The following is a 20,048-nucleotide window of genomic DNA, read 5'->3' on the forward strand; positions in this document are numbered from 1 at the left end:
TACTGAACAAAAATATGAACGCAACATGTAAAGTGTTGGTCCCATGTTTCATGAGCTGAAATAAAAAAATCCTTGAAATGTTCCATACGCACAAAAAGCTTATTTCTCTCAAATTTTGTTCACAAATTTGTTTACATCCCTTTTAGTGAGCATTTCTACTTTGCAAAGATAATCCATACACCTGACAGCTGTGGCATATCAAGAAGCTGATTAAACAGCATAATATTACACAGGTGCACCTTGTGCTGGGGACAATAAAAAGCCACTCTAAAATGTGCAGTTTTGTCACACAACACAATGCCACAGATGTCTCAAATTGAGGGAGCATGCAATTGGCATGCTGACTGAAGGAATGTCCACCAGAGCTGTTGCCAAAGAATGTAATGTTCATTTCTCTACCATAAGCCGCCTCCAACGTCATTTTAGAAAATTTGGCAGTACGTCCAACTGGCCTCACAACCGCAGACCACATGTAACCACGCCAGCCCAGGATTTCCACATCTGTATTCTTCACCTGCGGGATGGTCTGAGACGAGCCACCCGGACAGCTGATGAAACTGTGGGTTTGCACAACCAAAGAATTTCTGCACAAACTGTCAAAAACTGTCTCAAGGAATCTCATCTGTGTGCTCGTTGTCCTCACCAGGGTCTTGACCTGACTACAGTTCGGCGTCGTAACCGACTTCAGTGGGTAAATGCTCACCTTCGATGGCCACTGGCACGCTGGAGAAGTGTGCTCTTCACAGATGAATCCCAGTTTCAACTGTACAGGGCAGATGGCAACAGCGTGTATGGCATTGTGTGGGCGAGCGGTTTGCTGATGTCAACGTTGTGAACAGAGTGACCCATGGTGGCGGTGGGGTTATGGTATTGGCAGGCATAAGCTATGGACAACAAACACAATTGCACTTTATCGATGGCAATTTGAATGCACAGAGCTACCGTGACAAGATCCTGAGGTCCATTGTCATGCCATTCATCCGCCGCCATCACCTCATATTTTAGCATGATAATGCACGGCCCCATGTCGCAAGGATCTGTACATATTTCCTGGAAGCTGAAAATGTTGCAGTTCTTCCATGGCCTAGTTCTTCCATGGCCTGCATACTCACCAGACATGTCACCCATTGAGCATGTTTGGAATGCTCTGGATCGACGCCCCTACTTTTTTTTTAAGGTATCTGTGACAAACAGATGCATATCTGTATTCCCAGTCATGTGAAATCTATAGATTAGGGCCTATTGAATTTATTTCAATTGACTGATTTCCTTATATGAACTGTAACTCAGTAAAATCTTTGAAATTGTTGCATGTTGCGTTTATATTTTGTTGATTCATGCAGGATTGTGGGAGTTCGGAATAGGCTGTTGCTGTTCCTGGCAAGCACCTGCACTCCTCTCTCCCACGTAATGCCCATGACTGTTTGTGTTTGTTTTTTCAAAGGAGAAGTACATTCACAAGAGTGACTATATAAAAAAATGGTGATGAGTGCTGTATACGGTACATCGCCTGTTTTGTGCTGCAGTGCTCCCTTCACCTCAACACTTCATCTCGGGAGAGAAACACTGTACAGGCTGACACATTCTGGGAATAACTAAACAATGCATCACTCACAACAAGTCTAAGCAGTGCTTTTCTTAATTTTTAGCCAATAAACGGTTTAATCGCAGGTCTGACCTGGTCTTGACGTTGCCAAAGTAGCTGGGCCTGTTTTTGTCCCTCTGTTGTAGTTTATGTTCCATGGCTCTGAGGGTTTGCAAGAAGGCCTTCTCAGGGACCTATCGGCGACTACTGTGATGTTGACAACAGCGATGTTCTGGTAGGTTGAGGGGCTCTGCTAGCATTGCTCCTCCGTTCAGTCTCCATGCTTATTAAGCTCCTGTAATCGTACCTACAGGAGAGTAAAAGTTAGTGCACCTAGAAGAATGAGAGTGAGACTGAGTGCATAAGCTCCAAGTAATGAAGTCAGGCCTTTCAATTCAATTCAACTCGAGAATCCATGATGACTCAGAGCATTTTAGCAGGGGTATAAGATTGCGCTGGAAACATTGTCAAATAAGCAACGTAGATCCTCTTAAAAAAATAACTTTTCGTATTGAGACAATGCTCTCAAAGACTATAGGCAAGAAACATGCCAGGGAAGAGAAGCCAGGAAGTGGATGCAGGTATATTGAATGTACATGCATCCTCGGGGTCGTGCGGTGGAGGAGGGTAGTAAGTTGGTGGTCTGTTGATATCCCTCTAGTGGTGTGGGGGTTGTGCCTTGGCAAAGTGGGTGGGGTTATATCCTGCCTGGTTGGCCCTGTCCGGGGGTATTGTCGAATGGGGCCACAGTGTCCCCCCCGTCTCAGCCTCCAGTATCTATGCTGCAATAGTCTATGTGCCGGGGGGCTAGGGTCAGTCTGTTATATCTGGTGTAATTCTACTGTCTTATCTGGTGTCCTGTGTGAATTTAAGTACGCTCCCTCTAATTCTCTATCTCTCACTCCCCTCCCGGAGGACCTGAGCCCTAGTATCATGCCTCAGGACTACCTGGCTTGATGATTCCTGGCTGTCCCCAGTCTACCTGGTCGTGCTGCTGCTCCAATTTCAACTGTTCTGCCTGCGGCTATGGAACCCTGACCTGTTCACCGGACATGCTACCTTGTCCCGGACCTGCTGTCTCGACCTCTGAATGTTTGGCTATGAAAAGCCAACTGACATTTATTCTTGAGGTACTGACCTGTTGCACCCTCTACAACCACTGATTATTATTTGACCCTGCTGGTCATCTTGAAGAACAATCTGGCCTTAATGGCCATGTACTCTTATAATCTCCACCTGGCACAGCCAGAAGAGGACTGGTCACCCCTCAGAGCCTGATTCCTCTCTAGGTTTCTTCCTAGGTTCCTGCCTTTCTAGGGAGTTCTTCCTCGCCACCGTGCTTCTACATCTGCATTGCTTGCTGTTTGGGGTTTTAGGCTGGGTTTCTGTATAGCACTATGTGACATCTGCTGATGTAAAAAGGGCTTTATAAATAAATTGTATTGATTGATTGATAGGGATTCTTGTTGCCTTATTTCTTGACAAGCAGACATAACATATTTTATTTGCTTCATTTGCAACACAGTCTATTAGGGCTAGTGCTCAAATTCCTTTGGGCCTGAGTTCTGATGCAATGAATGGAACTCCTGTGATTTATGTAATATATTTTCCATTTTCTTTCTTGCACCAGAAGATTTGTTTCTACACTAACCTCAAGTACATAATGGATAAGGGTTCTTACTGTAGAAGGAAGCATCCCGACAAATGATTGTGCCTTGTAGAATATTGCAATAGATTACTGTAGTCTTCTTAAACATGGATGATCCCCACTTCCATATCGAAAATTCGAGGCATCCGACAATAAAACGTAGCGGTGGGGTACACTGAATTCGGAAATATGAATATTAAAAGGATTTAGGGACTAACCTGTCAAAAATATTGCCCGGAATGTTGATCGAAAGCGAGTGCTTTCGGAAGTCTTCATATTACGCAGGGTGTTATGTTTCGTGATATCACCGCAGACAACAGCAAAAAGTTGAGCATGTTCGCTCCGCCCATCCTCCTGGGCCGGTGATTGAGGAGTATTTGAGCAGATATGCAGAATCATTGCATGGCTGGAATAACTATTTTTTGTAATCATCAATCCAACTCCAATGTTTTCATGCACCCCATACAAACACCTTAAATTACAATGCTAATTTTTAAAAATTCCTTTGGTTTGTTGCACTCATTCATTGCAGAGAAATAGCCTATGCATAAACCAGTCGGAGCAAATAACATGGCCTTCCTCTACTTAGAATATAAAACTGGAGTGGCTTCCACCTTTGGGAAATATTACCCTTATTTATAAGTGGGTCCGCAGCCATTCTGCAGAAAGCCTTGCACTTGCTTTTCCTGACACACGAGGCGCTATCATCACATCGCCTCGCTTGTTGATGCTCAAAATGTATTGGCTGGAGAAAAAGCATGTGTAAAGATCCGACCAATCAAATTATAGAATATAGTGCTTTTTCCGGGCCTAGCAAAACGATAACATTGCTGAAGTCTGAAAGACGAAAAGGAGAACGTGTTTGTCGAAAAGAAAATAATTATTGAAATCTCCCAGACATTGCATTAACAAATGTGAGTTGCACGTTTACACTTCTTTATTTTGTGTTAAGATAACCGAAATACATGGTATAATTTCGATGTAAGCTTGAGGGTCAATCAAAGGACCGGCTGAAGCCTGTTAGCTAGCCAACTAACGTTAGCCAGCCAGCTAACAGATCAACTGGCTATCATCGTCAGTTTGCTACTGCGGTCAGCTAGCTAGTCAATTTATTGTGAACCATTTGCATTGCATGGTATACTAAAATTATACTTGTGGTGTTTGGAACGGTTGCTTATTGAAAATCCACTCAAATGCCATTTGATCAGCTTCATTTACAGCAACATTAAAGGTCCAATGCAATGCATCCGTTTTTATCTCGATGTCAAATAATTTCTGGGTAACAATGAAGTACCTTACTGTGATTGTTTTCAATTAAAATGGTCAAAAAGAAACAAATAGCTTCTTAGCAAAGAGCTATTTCTCAAGCAAATACCTGTCTGAGTGGGGAGGGGAAAACCGAAAACTAGCTGTTATTGGCAAAGAGGTTTGGAACTCTGTTTGTTATTGATCTATCAGAAAATGTACTGCCTGGTGATTCCACCAGGCAGGTCAAAACTCAACAGGCTGACATTTCAGGTGGTCTTTTCAAACAGTTTTTACAGTAAAATGGCATGATCATCATTTTCACAATTTCAGTGTTATTCCAACCTCAGTGTGAAAAAAATAAAAAAATGTGTGTGTGTGTGACACAGGAAAATCACGTTTTTGACTGCACTGAGCCTTTAATATAATCCTCAACACACTTTTGATGCGACTTCTTCTACTAATGTCATAGCTACTGAGTTGGCTTGAAAAGGCTGGATGGCTAACATTAGCCATTCATACTAGCTAGTCTTCTATCTAACTTTATGTAGCTATCCAAAGCCTTTTCTAACTTTCAGCTGAGTGTGTGGCCTGCTGTTGATAATCTACGTAGTCCATTCTCACTGTCAACATGTGTCTTTGTCTCCCTCACAGATGTTGGAAGACCTCAGTATCAGCATCTGAAGACTGTTTACGGCATGACCTTTGTTTACTAAACACACAATAGCCTACTGAGCCCAGCGCCAATTAGGTATCCTCTGAACAGTGTATGAACAAGCTCATTCACAATGGAAACTGAAGCAGTAAGTTAGCTAGCTAGCCCTTTTTAAAGATTAAAAGCATGCATTCTGCAGTGTACTAACAAGAGATTGTGGTAGCCTGGATGCCAGTCTGTTTATACCCTCCAGCCTACTCATTGTGTTGACAATGACAGCAAAGCTGGCAAGAGCACAGATCTGGGACCAGGCTACATCTTTGGTGTGTTGGAAAAACTAACAGCACGTTTCTTACCGCTATTCAGGAGGTTATTCCTATTTGGCAGAACAAGCCTCATGGGTCGACTCGCAGTGTTGTGAGGAGAATAGGCTCTATTGTGCCCATGAAACCCCCGCCCAGGGCATGTTTCCAGGTAAATATGGTCATTATCAAATTCAACACATGCCATAGCATAAGTACACAGTACAGACAATGACTTGCTGTCAGAAGGCCAACCTTGTGGCCAAATTGCATTAAAGGTGCTAACAAAGAGAACCTGCACCTGTTTACCAGGAACTCCCAGGCCTCCCTCCTCTGCGGCCCATGGATGGCCCCATGGTGCCCACACTGGCAGACATTGCCTGGATCGCAGCAGATGAGGAGTCTGAGACCTATGCCAGAGTGCGGTAAGTATGTGCTTTTCTCACCCATAGTGCAGAAGAATGTTGCTGCTGAACTTGAGTATGTTCCTTCAGTGGGGCAGCAAAAAATTATGTCAGCTATCGTGGGTTCTAAATAATTGGCCTATTGGTTATGCAAGCATTAGTTATGACAAAGGACTATCTGGTAGGTGTGGTAGATTTCCACTGTATTTGTGTCTGTCAATCTTGGGTTTTCACCTCCTGTTCTTTTAATGCAAGAGTTTTCTAGTGGTCAATTTCTTTTCTCAGGAGCGATTCACGCCCGCTGAGACACGAGTGGCGACCCACGCCTCTCCTGGTTATGCACAGGAACTCCTCAGTGCCCAACTTCCGCCGCGACGTCAAGAAGGTGGAGACGCTGAGGAAGCCTGCGGTGACGGCCATGAACCGTACCACCTCCCTGCAGGACGAGCTGAGCAGACTCCGCTCCCAGATCGCCAAGATCGTAGCCACAGAATCTGGTAGGGAATTTGTAAAGGAATTTTTCCCCCTTAATTTCCCCACAGCTATCATTTAAGTTAAATTCACCAGTGAAAGGGGCTCTTTCTCTGTCAAAGCTAGCTAGCTATATTAGGCCTATCAGGGCTCTACAGTGCGACCATTCTACTCGCATATGTGCCTAAATATTTTGCTGTGTGACCTGGAGCGCTAGTGCTCCTAGAAAAATTAAGGATTCTAGCTTTAATATCTAAAATATTTTTCATTATGCTCCTAGATTTCTTTGTGCGCGCCTACATTTTTCAACTTAGGTGCACACGTGCTCCTTGTAAAAAAAAAAAGGTCAGCGTAGAGCCCTGCCTAAGTGTCGATCAGTGGAGGCTGGTGGGAGAAGCTATAAGAGGACAGGCTCATTGTATTGGCTGCAATGGAATGCAGTCAAACATGTGGTTTCCATACGTTTGATACTGTTCCATTTATTCCATTCCAGCCATTACAATGAGCCCGTCCTCCTATAGCTCATCCCACCAGCTTCCTCTGGTGCCTGTATACAGTATCTGACGCTTTGTCATTTATGCAGCCAGGGGATTGTCTTAAGAGTTGCTTTTTACGTGTCAGAATCTTCAATATGGCTGTACTTAATGCAGTGATGTGTAATAATAAGAGCCTCCTGTAATAATCAACCTCTGTTACCGTGTGTATATTTAGAAGACGTATGTGTCTTATTGGTCGTTGGGATTGTATGTCTTAGGTCGTGGATGCATTAGCATACAGTGAGGGAAAAAAGTATTTGATCCCCTGCTGATTTTGTACATTTGCCCACTGACAAAGAAATGATCAGTCTATAATTTTAATGGTAGGTTTATTTGAACATTGAGAGACAGAATAACAACAAAAAAATCCAGAAAAACGCATGTCAAAAATGTTATAAATTGATTTGCATTTTAATGAGGGAAATAAGTATTTGACCCCCTCTCAATCAGAAAGATTTCTGGCTTCCAGGTGTCTTTTATACAGGTAACGAGCTGAGATTAGGAGCACACTCTTAAAGGGAGTTCTCCTAATCTCAGTTTGTTACCTGTATAAAAGACACCTGTCCACAGAAGCAATCAATCAATCAGATTCCAAACTCTCCACCATGGCCAAGACCAAAGAGGTCTCCAAGGATGTCAGGGACAAGATTGTAGACCTACACAAGGCTGGAATGGGCTACAAGACCATCGCCAAGCAGCTTGGTGAGAAGGTGACAACAGTTGGTGTGATTATTCGCAAATGGAAGAAACACAAAATAACTGTCATTCTCCCTTGGCCTGGGGCTCCATGCAAGATCTCACCTCGTGGAGTTGCAATGATCATGAGAATGGTGAGGAATCAGCCCAGAACTACACGGGAGGATCTTGTCAATGATCTCAAGGCAGCTGGGACCATAGTCACCAAGAAAACAATTGGTAACGCACTACGCCGTGAAGGACTGAAATCCTGCAGTGCCCGCAAGGTCCCCCTGCTCAAGAAAGCACATATACATGCCCGTCTGAAGTTTGCCAATGAACATCTGAATGATTCAGAGGAGAACTGGGTGAAAGTGTTGTGGTCAGATGAGACCAAAATCAAGCTCTTTGGCATCAACTCAACTCGCCGTGTTTGGAGGAGGAGGAATACTGCTTATGACCCCAAGAACACCATCCCCACCGTCAAACATGGAGGTGGAAACATTATGCTTTGGGGGTGTTTTTCTGCTAAGGGGACAGGACAACTTCACCGCATCAAAGGGACGATGGACGGGGCCATGTACCATCAAATCTTGAGTGAGAACCTCCTTCCCTCAGCCAGGGCATTGAAAATGGGTCGTGGATGGGTATTCCAGCATGACAATGACCCAAAACTCACGGCCAAGGCAACAAAGGAGTGGCTCAAGAAGAAGCCCATTAAGGTCCTGGAGTGGCCTAGCCAGTCTCCAGACCTTAATCCCATAGAAAATCTGTGGAGGGAGCTGAAGGTTCGAGTTGCCAAACTTCAGCCTCGAAACCTTAATGACTTGGAGAAGATCTGCAAAGAGGAGTGGGACAAAATCCCTCCTGAGATGTGTGCAAACCTGGTGGCCAACTACAAGAAACGTCTGACCTCTGTGATTGCCAACAAGGGTTTTGCCACCAAGTACTAAGTCATGTTTTGCAGAGGGGTCAAATACTTATTTCCCTCATTAAAATGCAAATCAATTTATAACATTTTTGACATGCGTTTTTCTGGATTTTTTTGTTGTTATTCTGTCTCTCACTGTTCAAATAAACCTACCATTAAAATTATAGACTGATCATGTCTTTGTCAGTGGGCAAACGTACAAAATCAGCAGGGGATCAAATACTTTTTTCCCTCACTGTATAGTCATTGTTGCAGAGATTATGATGACCAGTGTCACATGCTATAGCCATGCGCTGTTAGATGACACTGGAGTTCTTATAAGGCAGATAACCTGATTTTCCTAGGCAAGCGTAGGGCTGGCCCGCTGAAGACGAGCGTAGGGTTGGCCCGCTGAAGACGAGCGTAGGGCTGGCCCGCTGAAGACGAGCGTAGGGCTGGCCCGCTGAAGACGAGCGTAGGGCTGGCCCGCTGAAGACGAGCGTAGGGCTGGCCCGCTGAAGACGAGCGTAGGGCTGGCCCTCTGAAGACGAGCGTAGGGCTGGCCCGCTGAAGACGAGCGTAGGGCTGGCCCGCTGAAGACGAGCGTAGGGCTGGCCCGCTGAAGACGAGCGTAGGGCTGGCCCGCTGAAGACGAGCGTAGGGCTGGCCCTCTGAAGACGAGCGTAGGGCTGGCCCTCTGAAGACGAGCGTAGGGCTGGCCCTCTGAAGACGAGCGTAGGGCTGGCCCTCTGAAGACGAGCGTAGGGCTGGCCCTCTGAAGACGAGCGTAGGGCTGGCCCTCTGAAGACGAGCGTAGGGCTGGCCCTCTGAAGACGAGCGTAGGGCTGGCCCTCTGAAGACGAGCGTAGGGCTGGCCCTCTGAAGACGAGCGTAGGGCTGACCCTCTGAAGACGAGCGTAGGGCTGGCCCGCTGAAGACGAGCGTAGGGCTGACCCTCTGAAGACGAGCGTAGGGCTGGCCCTCAAAGTGATGGGCTTTGGGATTAAAACTGAAAGCACACTGACCTGCCTGCCCATGCATTAGAAGCTCTTCAGAGGACTCTGTATTTTAAATAGCCTGACCATGTGACCCCAGTGCAGGAGACGATTTGATTGCCAATCTGCGTCCCTTTAAGGCTCTGTCCCAATTCTGAGGTTTATTTATGGGAAAATAAAAAAATCTGGATAAACTCTGAAAAGTGTGATAACTAGCCTCTCTCTGCTCTGTTCTTCTAAAGGCTCCAACCCCTTGACCCCCGACCTCCTGTCCCCCGACGACACCAGCATGAGCTTTTCCATGGCGCCCTTCGAGACGGCGCCCTACCAGCCTGCCGCCTCAGCCTCATTCGTCATCAGCGACGTGACGGAAGAGGAAGAGGAGGAAGATGAAGACGAGGATGTGGTGTCTGTGGTTTCGGAGCTGATGCCGGACCCCATGCCGCCCGCGAACATGTCTGCCTCCATGACGGCCTCGGCGACCTTTGACCTGGACCATCCCTGCATGGACTTCCGGGAGGCGGAGGAGGACACAGTGTCACTGTCGAAGTCCACCAGCTTTGCCGACGTCATGGACATCCTGAAGGACATGAACCGCATGAAGATGAGCAAGGACAGGTAGGTTAAAGGGAGAGTCAGGACATGGAGATGGAGGTTAAAGGGAGAGTCAGGACATGGAGATGGAGGTTAAAGGGCGAGTCAGGACATGGAGATGGAGGTTAAAGGGAGAGTCAGGACAGGAAGGTTAAAGGGCGGACATGGAGATGGATAGGTTAAAGAGTAGAGAGATGGAGGTTAAAGGGCGAGTCAGGACATGGAGATGTAGGTTAAAGGGCGAGTCAGGACATGGAGATGTAGGTTAAAGGGAGAGTCAGGACATGGAGATGGAGGTTAAAGGGCGAGTCAGGACATGGAGATGTAGGTTAAAGGGCGAGTCAGGACATGGAGATGGAGGTTAAAGGGCGAGTCAGGACATGGAGATGGAGGTTAAAGGGAGAGTCAGGAGACGGAGGAAAATGGCTTCCTCTCATGTCCATTAGTACACACACAGTCTAAATACCATGTCAGCAGAAGGTGTATGATAATGCATTGGCAGGAATCAAGGACAACTGGTCATCGTCCCGTTTTCCACAGCTAGAGGAATCAATTAGGTCAAGGATGGGCAACTTTGATGTGGGGGGTGGGTCACAAAAAATCTGAACTCATTATGAGGGGCCGCAGTGGCTTGCTGGTCTGCATTCCCACATTCATACCTACACGTAATGGGGGATGAAATCGATACAGTTACATATTGCAATATTATTTTTGAACGATATTATACCAATATTTGACTCCCAAGTATCGATTTAAAAAAATATATATAAAACAACTTTTTTTGCTGCTGTTGGTAACGTGAGCTTGCTGTACCTGCGCCAAAACGCCGGTATTTTTCATCCTATAGCTTGTAACTCATTTTCTTATGCTCTCTAGTCTCTCTGCAGCAGACATATAGTGAGCAATATGTTTGGAACATCAAATCACAAAATCACAGTATTGAATCGCAATGCAGTGCCTTCGGAAAGTATTCAGACCCCTTGACTTTTTCCACATTTTGTTACGTTACAGACTTATTCTAAAATGGATAAAATAAAATAAAACCTCTTCACCAATCTACACACAAAACCCCATAATGACAAAGCGAAAACAGGTTTTTAGAAATTTTTGCAAATTTATACAAAATATACAGATACCTTATTCACATAAGTATGAGACTCGAAATTCAGCTCAGCTACATACTGTTTCCATTGATCATCCTTGAGATGTTTCTACAACTTGATTGCAGTCAACCTGTAGTAAATTCAAGTGATTGGACATGATTTGGAAAGGCACACACCTGTCTATATAAGGTCCCACAGTTGACAGTGCATGTCAGAGCAAAAACCAAGCCATGAGGTCGAAGGGCTGGGGCGAAGGTTTACCTTCCAACAGGATAACGACCCTAAGCACACAGCCAAGACCTTGAGTGGCCCAGCCAGAGCCCGGACTTGAACCTGATCGAACATCTCTGGAGAGACCTGAAAATAGCTGTGCTGCAACGCTCCCCATCCAACCTGACAGAGCTTGAGAGGTTCTGCAGAGAAGAATGGGAGAAACTCCCCAAATACAGGTGTGCCAAGCTTGTAGCGTCATACCCAAGAAGACTCAAGGCTGTAATCGCTGCCAAAGGTGCTTCAACAAAGTACTGAGTAAAGGGTCGGAATACTTATGTAAATGTCATATTTCAGGTTTTATTGTTAATAAATTAGCAAAATATTCTTAACTGTTTTTGCTTTGTTATTATGGAGTATTGTGTATAGATTGATGAGGGGAAAAACAATTTTATAAATGTTAGAATAAGGCTGTAACGTAACAAAATGTGGAAAAAGTCAAGGGGTCTGAATACTTTCCGAATGCACTGTAGAATCGTGAGAATTGCATAACCTATCGTATCGTTACCTAAGTATCCTGATAATATCATATTGTGAGCCTTAATACCCACACATTGTCAGCCGGCCCTAGCCTTTTAGGGGCACTAAGCTACAGCAAAATTTACAGCGGAGAGATTTGTTTTGTTTTTAAATTAATTTCCTTTAATTTTACACATTTTGCCATGGGGCGTAGAGAAAATGTTGCTGTTTTTAAAGCAAGTTTGATGCAATTCTACACAAAAGAAGATTTAGCAATTTTATAACTAATATGATATCTGAGTAAGTGTGACTTACAACATTTATGGCCCCCCCCCCGGTCCGACAATCGACCATGATTACTACAGGTTTAGATACACTAATTTACCAATCAAAAAATGTTAGCTGAGCTAATTGAGTGACTGTCAGAGACTGACACAACAAGAGAAAAACTGCTAATGCACAACCAAATTTCGAAATGGCACCAGTACGTTGAGACCTCGACTGAGTTCCTAAAAAAATATATATATATATATAAATATAATCTTTTTTTTTGGGGGGTGGGGTGGGGAATGTGGGCCTACAAACGGGGGGTTCAGCCACCAGTTGCCATCCCTCAATTAGGTCATGAGTTTCAGTTTGTCTTTGTACCAGACCATGCTCTTAACGTGTCCATGCAGGTGCAGCAGAGGCTGCACCTCCCTGATGGGGGAGTCGGACTCCGCCTCACTGATCTCCGAGGCCCTGAGGAAGAAGTTTACCCTGAAGGATGAAGACATCAGGGGGATGAAGAAACACAACTAGAGCCTCCGTAGTCATCCACCTCCCCACGTAAGTCAGGCCACACAGAAAGTAGTCCCTCTCCACAGACATTCATACAGAGTATGGCTTGCAAGATTAGACAGAAACAGTTGTTATTGGGTCTCATCTATCAAGCTTTATTTTGAAAATGTTCAATTGCCAGTGGACTTTCCAATGTGTGTTGCATGCCAGGATTTTACTCTTGGTTCGCAGAGGTCTCTCATTGTTTCCGTGTCTCTCTTCTGTTGCCAGGCCTGTGCCTGACGACCCAGTCCCCGTGGAGACCCGGCTGCACCTCATCAACCGTGGCAACAGCTAAACCAGACATCTGGAAAAACAAACCACCTCCTCCCAATAGGCCCAGTCAGTCAGAACCCAACCAAATATAAACCATACCCTAGCTATTAAAAATATTGCCTAGTCAGACCATGGTAGCAGCTGGCTGGTAGGTGGTAGTAGATGGGTACTGTTTGATGTAGCACAGAGAATTTTAGACCAACCGTAACTTGTCGATACTTCCTCAATTCCCGACTTGGAAGACAACCGATGTCTTCTAAAAGTCCATGTCTAGTTTCAGGGGGTTGTTTGAATTTAGAAAAATGCTCCTTTAATAAAATACATTTTTGTCTGCCACCCATTATTAATGATACAAAAAAAAGTCTAAAGATTTGACAGCAATACCGTATAAAATTCAAGTCAGTTGGGAACAGGTTTTTGATGTCCCAATACCTTGGCATCGGGTCTATGAACAATAGTTGACATCAATCCGTTCATTTCAATTTAAGCTATTATATAAAATACTTGCTACAAAAAGAATGCTCAATATTTGCGGAATTGGACAGTCAGCCTTGTGCAGTAGAATCAATAGAACATATTTTCTGGTAATGTCCATCGGTGGCTCGCATTTGAGTCAGGTCCAGGAATGGGTTATGTCATAGTATCAGGGTTCTGGCATCGGAACAACCACGATCAGTCAATGGGAAACGTCATTATACTCTTGGGTAAAGTATTTATTTTTAGGGCAATATCAGTAGAAGTGTTACAAATAGGGAGGATCAGGACCCTTCAGTAGTTCAGTAAGACATCACAGTAAAATGGAGGGATGTATTGCAAAAGGAAATAGCAAAATGGCGTTATACTGGGAAAGATGGGTTAATCTGTGGACATGAGAGGGTTTGAGTTAAGATCGGGAATGAAGTGTGGATTGGCCGATATGGGTGAAAATCCAGCACTTGAAGAAAGAGGAAATTAGAAATATGTATAGTTATTTAACGACAGGGACCGTAGATGTGAGCGAAATAGCTGTAATTAGCAGAAGTATTGTAGTCTGTTAGTTTACGCCTATCAGGGTAGGGGGAAAAATGTATAAGGAGATTGGAAATGATGCAAACAATTAAATGGATAGAACCTACAATCTATCTGCAATATTAAAGCTGATCTACCCCCCACATAAAAATTATAATAAAATGTAATGTGTTTTGCTCCATGAAGTAACCCAACGTGTACACCGCCATCGTGCCTATTCCAAATCTTCTCTCATTGATTAAGTCAGGTGGGTGTCCACCCCAAAGCAACTAGACATGGACGTTTTAGAAGACATTGATTGTCTTCCAAGTCAGGAATTGAGGAAGTCTCGCCAAGTAAACGTTGGTAAAACATTATCTGTGCTACGCCAAACGGTACCTAACCTGTAACGGCCAATGGAGCATCACATTAGCCATTACAATATGCTAGCTAAACCATACCCCTCTCGTTATTCAATCAACACTCCCTTTACACTCGCTGTCTGCTCCCACACACCTCTCAAAAAGGAAGATTCCTTATCCCATCGCTTCAGGAGCAACATCATGGCAACGTAGTTTTGTGGGCGCTGTACAACATCCTCTTCAGATTCACCTACTTTGATGGCTCTCGCTAGTCCCCAGACTGACTCCAGTGCTGCCCAGTCACCTTTTGTGTCCAGGCTGGGGTTTCTCCAGGATATAGTACCTGTCCTGGTACCTTGAGAGAAACTGTTTCCCCCCTTTTTTTGTTGTGGATGGATGCATTTGCTGGAGTGGGATAGTTAGATATTTTTTCTCTCATTTAGTTTTATGTATAGTCCTGATAATACATACTTGAAGTTGTATGTACAAATAACAGACTGCGGAGAGTAACGAGTACTACAAAACACTTAATCCTATGTTCATTTCCAGCTAAAAATATCACGTTTTTCAGTGTTTAGTTGCGTTAGAAATACAATATTGACTTTGCGGTCATAGTCTATGTGTACAGCATAGGTTTGTTTATTTGCAGTCTCCTTCAGGACCGACTCATAAACCCCATTGCATCAGTACAAGAAAATGTTATTGCTGGCCTTGGGGTAATAACTCTCAGAATTTCGCTTGATTGATGGCCGCTAGGGTAACATGATACAGATGAATAAATCCCGATTAAAATCAGTGGACGGCCATGGCTAAATATGAATGATATGTGTTTGATGTGTGGTCTTTGGACTTGTGTTATACAAGGAAAGCTTGGAAGACTTATAAATCTATTGTAAAATGTGAATGAATGCGTTCTCTTTCCTTCCTTGTGTGCTGTTGTGCTATATCTGCCTTTTTAAGACACCAGAGAAGAACTGTACCATAAAAATAAAAAAAATGTAGATACAGAATTTCAGATTCCCCTATGGTGTGGAATTCGTGTCTCTTGAGAGTGTGACAATGTGCATGTGTGCTGTCACGATACACAAAAATATGAGTATGAGTGACTCTTGTGTGTCTTTTGAATATGATCTCTCCTGTTGACGCCTTACAACAAAACCTATTGCCTCTTCCAATATGGCAGTTTTTCTTTTTATTTATTGGTTGGTGTGCCATGACTTTCCACTGTTTTGGCTTTTTCCTCAGTTTGCCCCACCTCTTGAGCCCCTAAACCTTTACGCAACCACCCATAGACTTGGATGGACATGGCATCATTGTGTCTGTCCCATTATGGCGTGTGTGAGGGCACAGGCAGCGCCATTGAGGCAATCTCCATTTTGAAGTAGCCCATTTTGTCGTTCTACTACTTCTATGAGTTGGCAAACTAACCGAAAGGGTGCATACTGCCACCTAGTGTGTTGTTTGAACAGGTATAAAGACAAGGTTGGCGATTTACTGCCACCTGCAGTTATGGAATTTTTGCTCACAAGTACAATTCATTGGCTGATCCCTCCTGGTGACCTGGATGGAATTATATGATCCTTCCTTAACCCATAGGAAGTCCCACCAAGTTGACTACTTTAAAATGGTGGAAGCCCTCAATGGCAATGTAAAAACTGGTTTTATCCATCTAGAGACCTCTATCATTCTCTGTCAACTTCCACACTTTTGATGACATTTGCATAAATCAAGTGACTGACTTGACTGCTTTGGGAGCCAATCATGTGTCAATTCTTTATCATGAAACCCCTCCCCCTTCACAGAAGAAATGCTTCTCTCCACTTATTATGAGTTCTTATAATATCAGGATGTTTCATAATTCTATTACCGTACACTTTGTTGAGATATGTTAATAGCAACTTGCGTCTGGGAAGGGGAATTCTAGTTTGCAGTGAAGGCGAGGTCCCACAACGTTATCTATGGGGCGAAATAAGGATGTGCCCAGCTGTGTGTTACGGTCTTTTGTCTGTTTTTTTTCTTCAGTGTCTGGCTCCTCTTAGTCTTTAACAAGTATTCCCATTTTGAGTGTGCAAAATAGAGAGAAGCAAAGCTTTGAGCTGAGCATTTCACAAATAAGTATGTTTCAGATGTTTTTTAGTTTTTTTAAGGTTTGGCATTACTCATATGTGGTCAAGAGTCTATTGTCTTTACAGGAGTTTATGTGAAACCCATAGTAGGGAACGGAACCAGTGCAGTTATTACTATTCTTGGTGCACCGGCGTTCCGATTGCTAAAAAGGGATCTTTACTGACCCTTTCGGTCACCAGCTTTGTTTTTGTTCTGCTTTGCCACAATTTTTGTTTTGGATAACTATTGACCATGCCACATAATAGTCTCTGATAATATGCCCGCCATATTTGTCTGTTTGTATTCTGCCAAATGGAAGAAAGAGCTCTTTGTCTGTCTTCTTTTGAAACGTAAATAAAGATGGGCTGATGTTTTAAACTCCAGACTCATTCCTTGTCACCCCCCTTTGATAGTACATTTACATTTTAGTCATTTAGCAGACACTCTTATCCAGAGCAAATTACAGTTAGTGAGTGCATACATTTTTTCATACTGGCCCCCCTTTGGAAACGAATCCACAAACCTGGCGTTGCAAGCGCCATGCTCTACCAACTGAGCTACACATGACCATCGTTCAAAAGCTCTTGTTGCTGACTTTCAGAATGTTGTAATATATATCCAAGTTTTAATTGCTATAAATAGTGTGGACAGTTGGTTGATAATTTGATTGTAAACACAGAACAGGCCAAAATGGCCACCTTTTGTATAGTTGTGCATTTCCGTATAGTGGCACTAAATCACCACTGGGTGGCAGTGTAGGTTCACTATCTACTGATCTGTTATACTGTAACAAGAATTAAGTCAGTAAATGTATTTATACTTAACAATGTAAATGCAACATTTAAACGATTTTACTGAGGTACAGTTCATATAAGGAAATCAGTCAATTTAAATAAATTAGGCCCTAATATATGGATTTCACATGACTGGGCAGGGGTGCTGCCACTGAGGAGCCAGGCCCACCCACTGGGGAGCCAGGCCCAGCCAATCAGAATATATTTTAATTATTTTATTACAGACAGTAATACTTCTCAGTTTCATCAGCTGTCTGGGTGGCTGGTCTCAGATGATCCTGCAGGTGAATAAGCCGGATGTGGAGGTCCTGGGCTGGCATGGTTACACGTGGTCTGCGGTTGTGAGGATGGTTGGACGTACTGCCAAATTCTCTAAACTGACGTTGGAAGTGGCTTATGATAGAGAAATTAACATTCAATTCTCTAACAGCTCTGGTGGACATTTCTGCAGTCAGCATGCCAATTGCACGCTCCCTCAACATGAGACGTGGCATTGTGTTGTGACAACTTTTAGTGGCCTTTTATTGCCCCCAGCACAAGGTGCACCTGTGTAATGATCATACTGTTTAATCAGCTTCTTGATATGCCACACCTGTCAGGTGGATGGATTATCTTGGCAAAGGAGAAATGCTCACTAAAAGGGATGTAAACAAATTTGTAAACAAAATTTGAGAGAAAAAAGCTTTTTGTGCGTATGGAACATTTCAGGGATTTTTTTATTTCAGCTCAAGAAACATGGGACCAACACTTTACATGTTGCGTTCATATTTTTGTTCAGTATATCACTTTTCTTTTTTATATGCCAGGCAAAATCATAGAGAATCATAGCTGGTTGCCTCGAAGGGGTATCAACTCAGGAGACAGACAATTTCTACTCTAACCCTAACCCACATAGATAGGGTCAGTAGTCTTCCCTACCACCAGTAAATTTGTTCACAACATTTAAAAGAAATAAGCTTTTTCTGCATATGGAACATTTCTGGGATCTTTTATTTCAACTGGTGAAACATGGGACCAACACTTTACATGTTGCATTTCTATCTTTGTTCAGTGTACATTTTATTAATATGTAGCTAAGTGGTAAAGCACATACTTTGTATTATAATGTATATCCCCTTTCTCCTCTTGAGTGTGTAGGCATATACTGTGGTACAAAATGCTTGATTTAAAAAAAAATAGTGACAGTAGTACCATTGTATATAAAACATCCTCCAGACTAATTCTGAAATGGCAAGGCCCCAAGCTCAAATCTGTTGTGGACAGTAGCGCACAGATGGAAAAACAAGTCAGTTGTAATTAGCTCAGATCTTGTTGCCCTGTTGTTAAGATGATCTCTTGTCACCTGCCCTAAAAACCTATCCACCATGATACCTTCAGTTCTTTGACAATCTTCGAAAGCTCTCTCCTTCATACCCGAGGGAGGCTAATAACTTAGAAGATTCTAGTTAACCTCGTTATTTTTCTCTCTCTTTCGCGATGGCCCAAGATGATCCAGGCCAGTCTATTTTCCATGTTAGTCCTTGGCCTACTTCGTCTCTCCACCCTCACCTCCACTAAGACCTTCCTAGCTATTTTAGATGCTGGGAGATGTCTGTGGAGAGTTGATCTGATAGAGCTCTGTGTCACAACGTGGCATTGTTAAAACTATTAATACAGACCTTAGGGTGACATTGAGACGGTTTCGTAATCCAAGATATATGTAAAGCTCCTCAAAGCAGGTTACTGTGCTTCTGAGAGAAAATGAACGGACTGTGACATGAGAAGTACCATGAGAGATGGTATTCAATATGCTTCGGAACCCATTATGAGTCTGGCCTAGTAAACGTCTTTCCTTTCCCTTGCAAGGTAGGCCTTAGTAACATTTCTACACTAAGTGGGTGCAATAATGTGACATGGAGATTTGGGCCTTTTGATTTAAACTCCCTTACAACTTGTCCTGTAAAGGGTCAATTCTATAGTGGGTCAAGTTCAAAGACTTTGGATACTTGATGTGTATTGTTGCCGTATTATATTCTCAAATAATCCATGTTAAAGTCCTAAACATCTTAACTTTACTCATCTCTCTCAGTCTCATCCATATATTTTGCCAAAATCACTATGGATCCCACTTCTGACACCATGTTACATATGGGTGGGGCCAGGAGGTTGGGGGCACTTTTTGGGGATACTTTTACCGGTATTTCCAGAACTGTCCACTAGTGTTGCTGCAGGTGGGAAATCCTAGGAAATGTTCTGTAATTGATGCAAGCTGTCTCCAATCAATCAATCAATCAATCAATCAATGTCTGGTTGTGTGTGTGTGTGTTTTGGTGGGGGGATGGCCTAAGCCAGGGGAGGGGTAGCTCTGTAAATCATAATCGAACAACAGCCTATTATTTGGCAGGGAATACTATTTGTAGATCAGTGATACTACACCTCAATTTGCTCAAGCTGATCGTCTCCAACGGACTCAGCAGTTGTAGCTAAAAATAGGTCAATTAAGGGCAGTTAAAGGGGAGAGTCAATGAAACCAACCATAGAAGTATATTGTAGCGAATTCGGGGGGTAGCCCCGGCTCCAGCAACTGTCAAGCCAACACCTAAACTGTTCCTACACTTCCTTTGCCATTTCAACTAGGCTGCTAGCTAGTGGTTTCCGGAATAGAGTGGTCCTATCTGTCATATAAACCAACATGGTTTTTCAACTTGTTCAGCTACAGTGTTTTTCATCAATGCCTTTTTCGTTTGCCGGAAACCTTTTATAAACAGACAAGTCATTAAGCTGGAAACTTTCCCAATGTTCCCAGACATTTCCATGACCATTTACAACTTGTCCATTTGTCCCAGTCCCACACTGTGATTGTAAGTGTTGTT

At 43.5% G+C, this 20,048-nt stretch overlaps 2 protein-coding genes across 3 annotated transcripts in view; one reads left to right on the plus strand and one right to left on the minus strand.

Moving 5' to 3' along the window:
* si:ch211-15d5.11 (nuclear receptor coactivator 7) overlaps positions 1-3,872 on the minus strand; it is a 42,139-nt gene extending 38,267 nt beyond the window's left edge. Inside the window, exons 1-2 of the mRNA XM_041847121.2 lie at positions 3,452-3,872; positions 1,679-1,892 (exon numbers count right to left, since the gene is read on the minus strand). Coding sequence (XP_041703055.1) covers positions 1,679-1,743 — 65 coding nt within the window. The 5' untranslated portion in view covers positions 1,744-1,892; positions 3,452-3,872. The remainder of the gene's footprint in view (positions 1-1,678; positions 1,893-3,451) is intronic.
* A 165-nt stretch (positions 3,873-4,037) lies between these two features.
* Positions 4,038-15,284, plus strand: mtfr1l (mitochondrial fission regulator 1-like). Of its 2 annotated transcripts, none has more exons than XM_041847119.2 (8): positions 4,038-4,147; positions 5,133-5,281; positions 5,500-5,607; positions 5,748-5,860; positions 6,125-6,336; positions 9,669-10,044; positions 12,530-12,680; positions 12,903-15,284. In XM_041847119.2, the coding sequence occupies exons 2-7, from the start codon at positions 5,267-5,269 to the stop codon at positions 12,651-12,653; spliced, it is 948 nt and encodes a 315-aa protein (XP_041703053.1). In that variant the 5' UTR covers positions 4,038-4,147; positions 5,133-5,266; the 3' UTR covers positions 12,654-12,680; positions 12,903-15,284. The 2 variants fall into 2 exon arrangements, with proteins under 2 accessions (XP_041703053.1, XP_041703054.1); XM_041847120.2 differs by having other exon boundaries at positions 5,521-5,607.
* The last annotated feature ends 4,764 nt before the right edge of the window (positions 15,285-20,048 follow it).

This window comes from Coregonus clupeaformis, unplaced genomic scaffold, assembly GCF_020615455.1.
Source record: "Coregonus clupeaformis isolate EN_2021a unplaced genomic scaffold, ASM2061545v1 scaf0007, whole genome shotgun sequence".
Taxonomy (NCBI): Eukaryota; Metazoa; Chordata; class Actinopteri; order Salmoniformes; family Salmonidae; genus Coregonus; species Coregonus clupeaformis.

Coding starts and splice junctions, on each gene's coding strand:
- mtfr1l (XM_041847119.2), top strand. Junction 5,608..5,747: donor CGCCCAGGGCATGTTTCCAG/GTAAATATGGTC, acceptor CCTGTTTACCAG/GAACTCCCAGGCCTCCCTCC. Junction 10,045..12,529: donor ATGAAGATGAGCAAGGACAG/GTAGGTTAAAGG, acceptor GTGTCCATGCAG/GTGCAGCAGAGGCTGCACCT.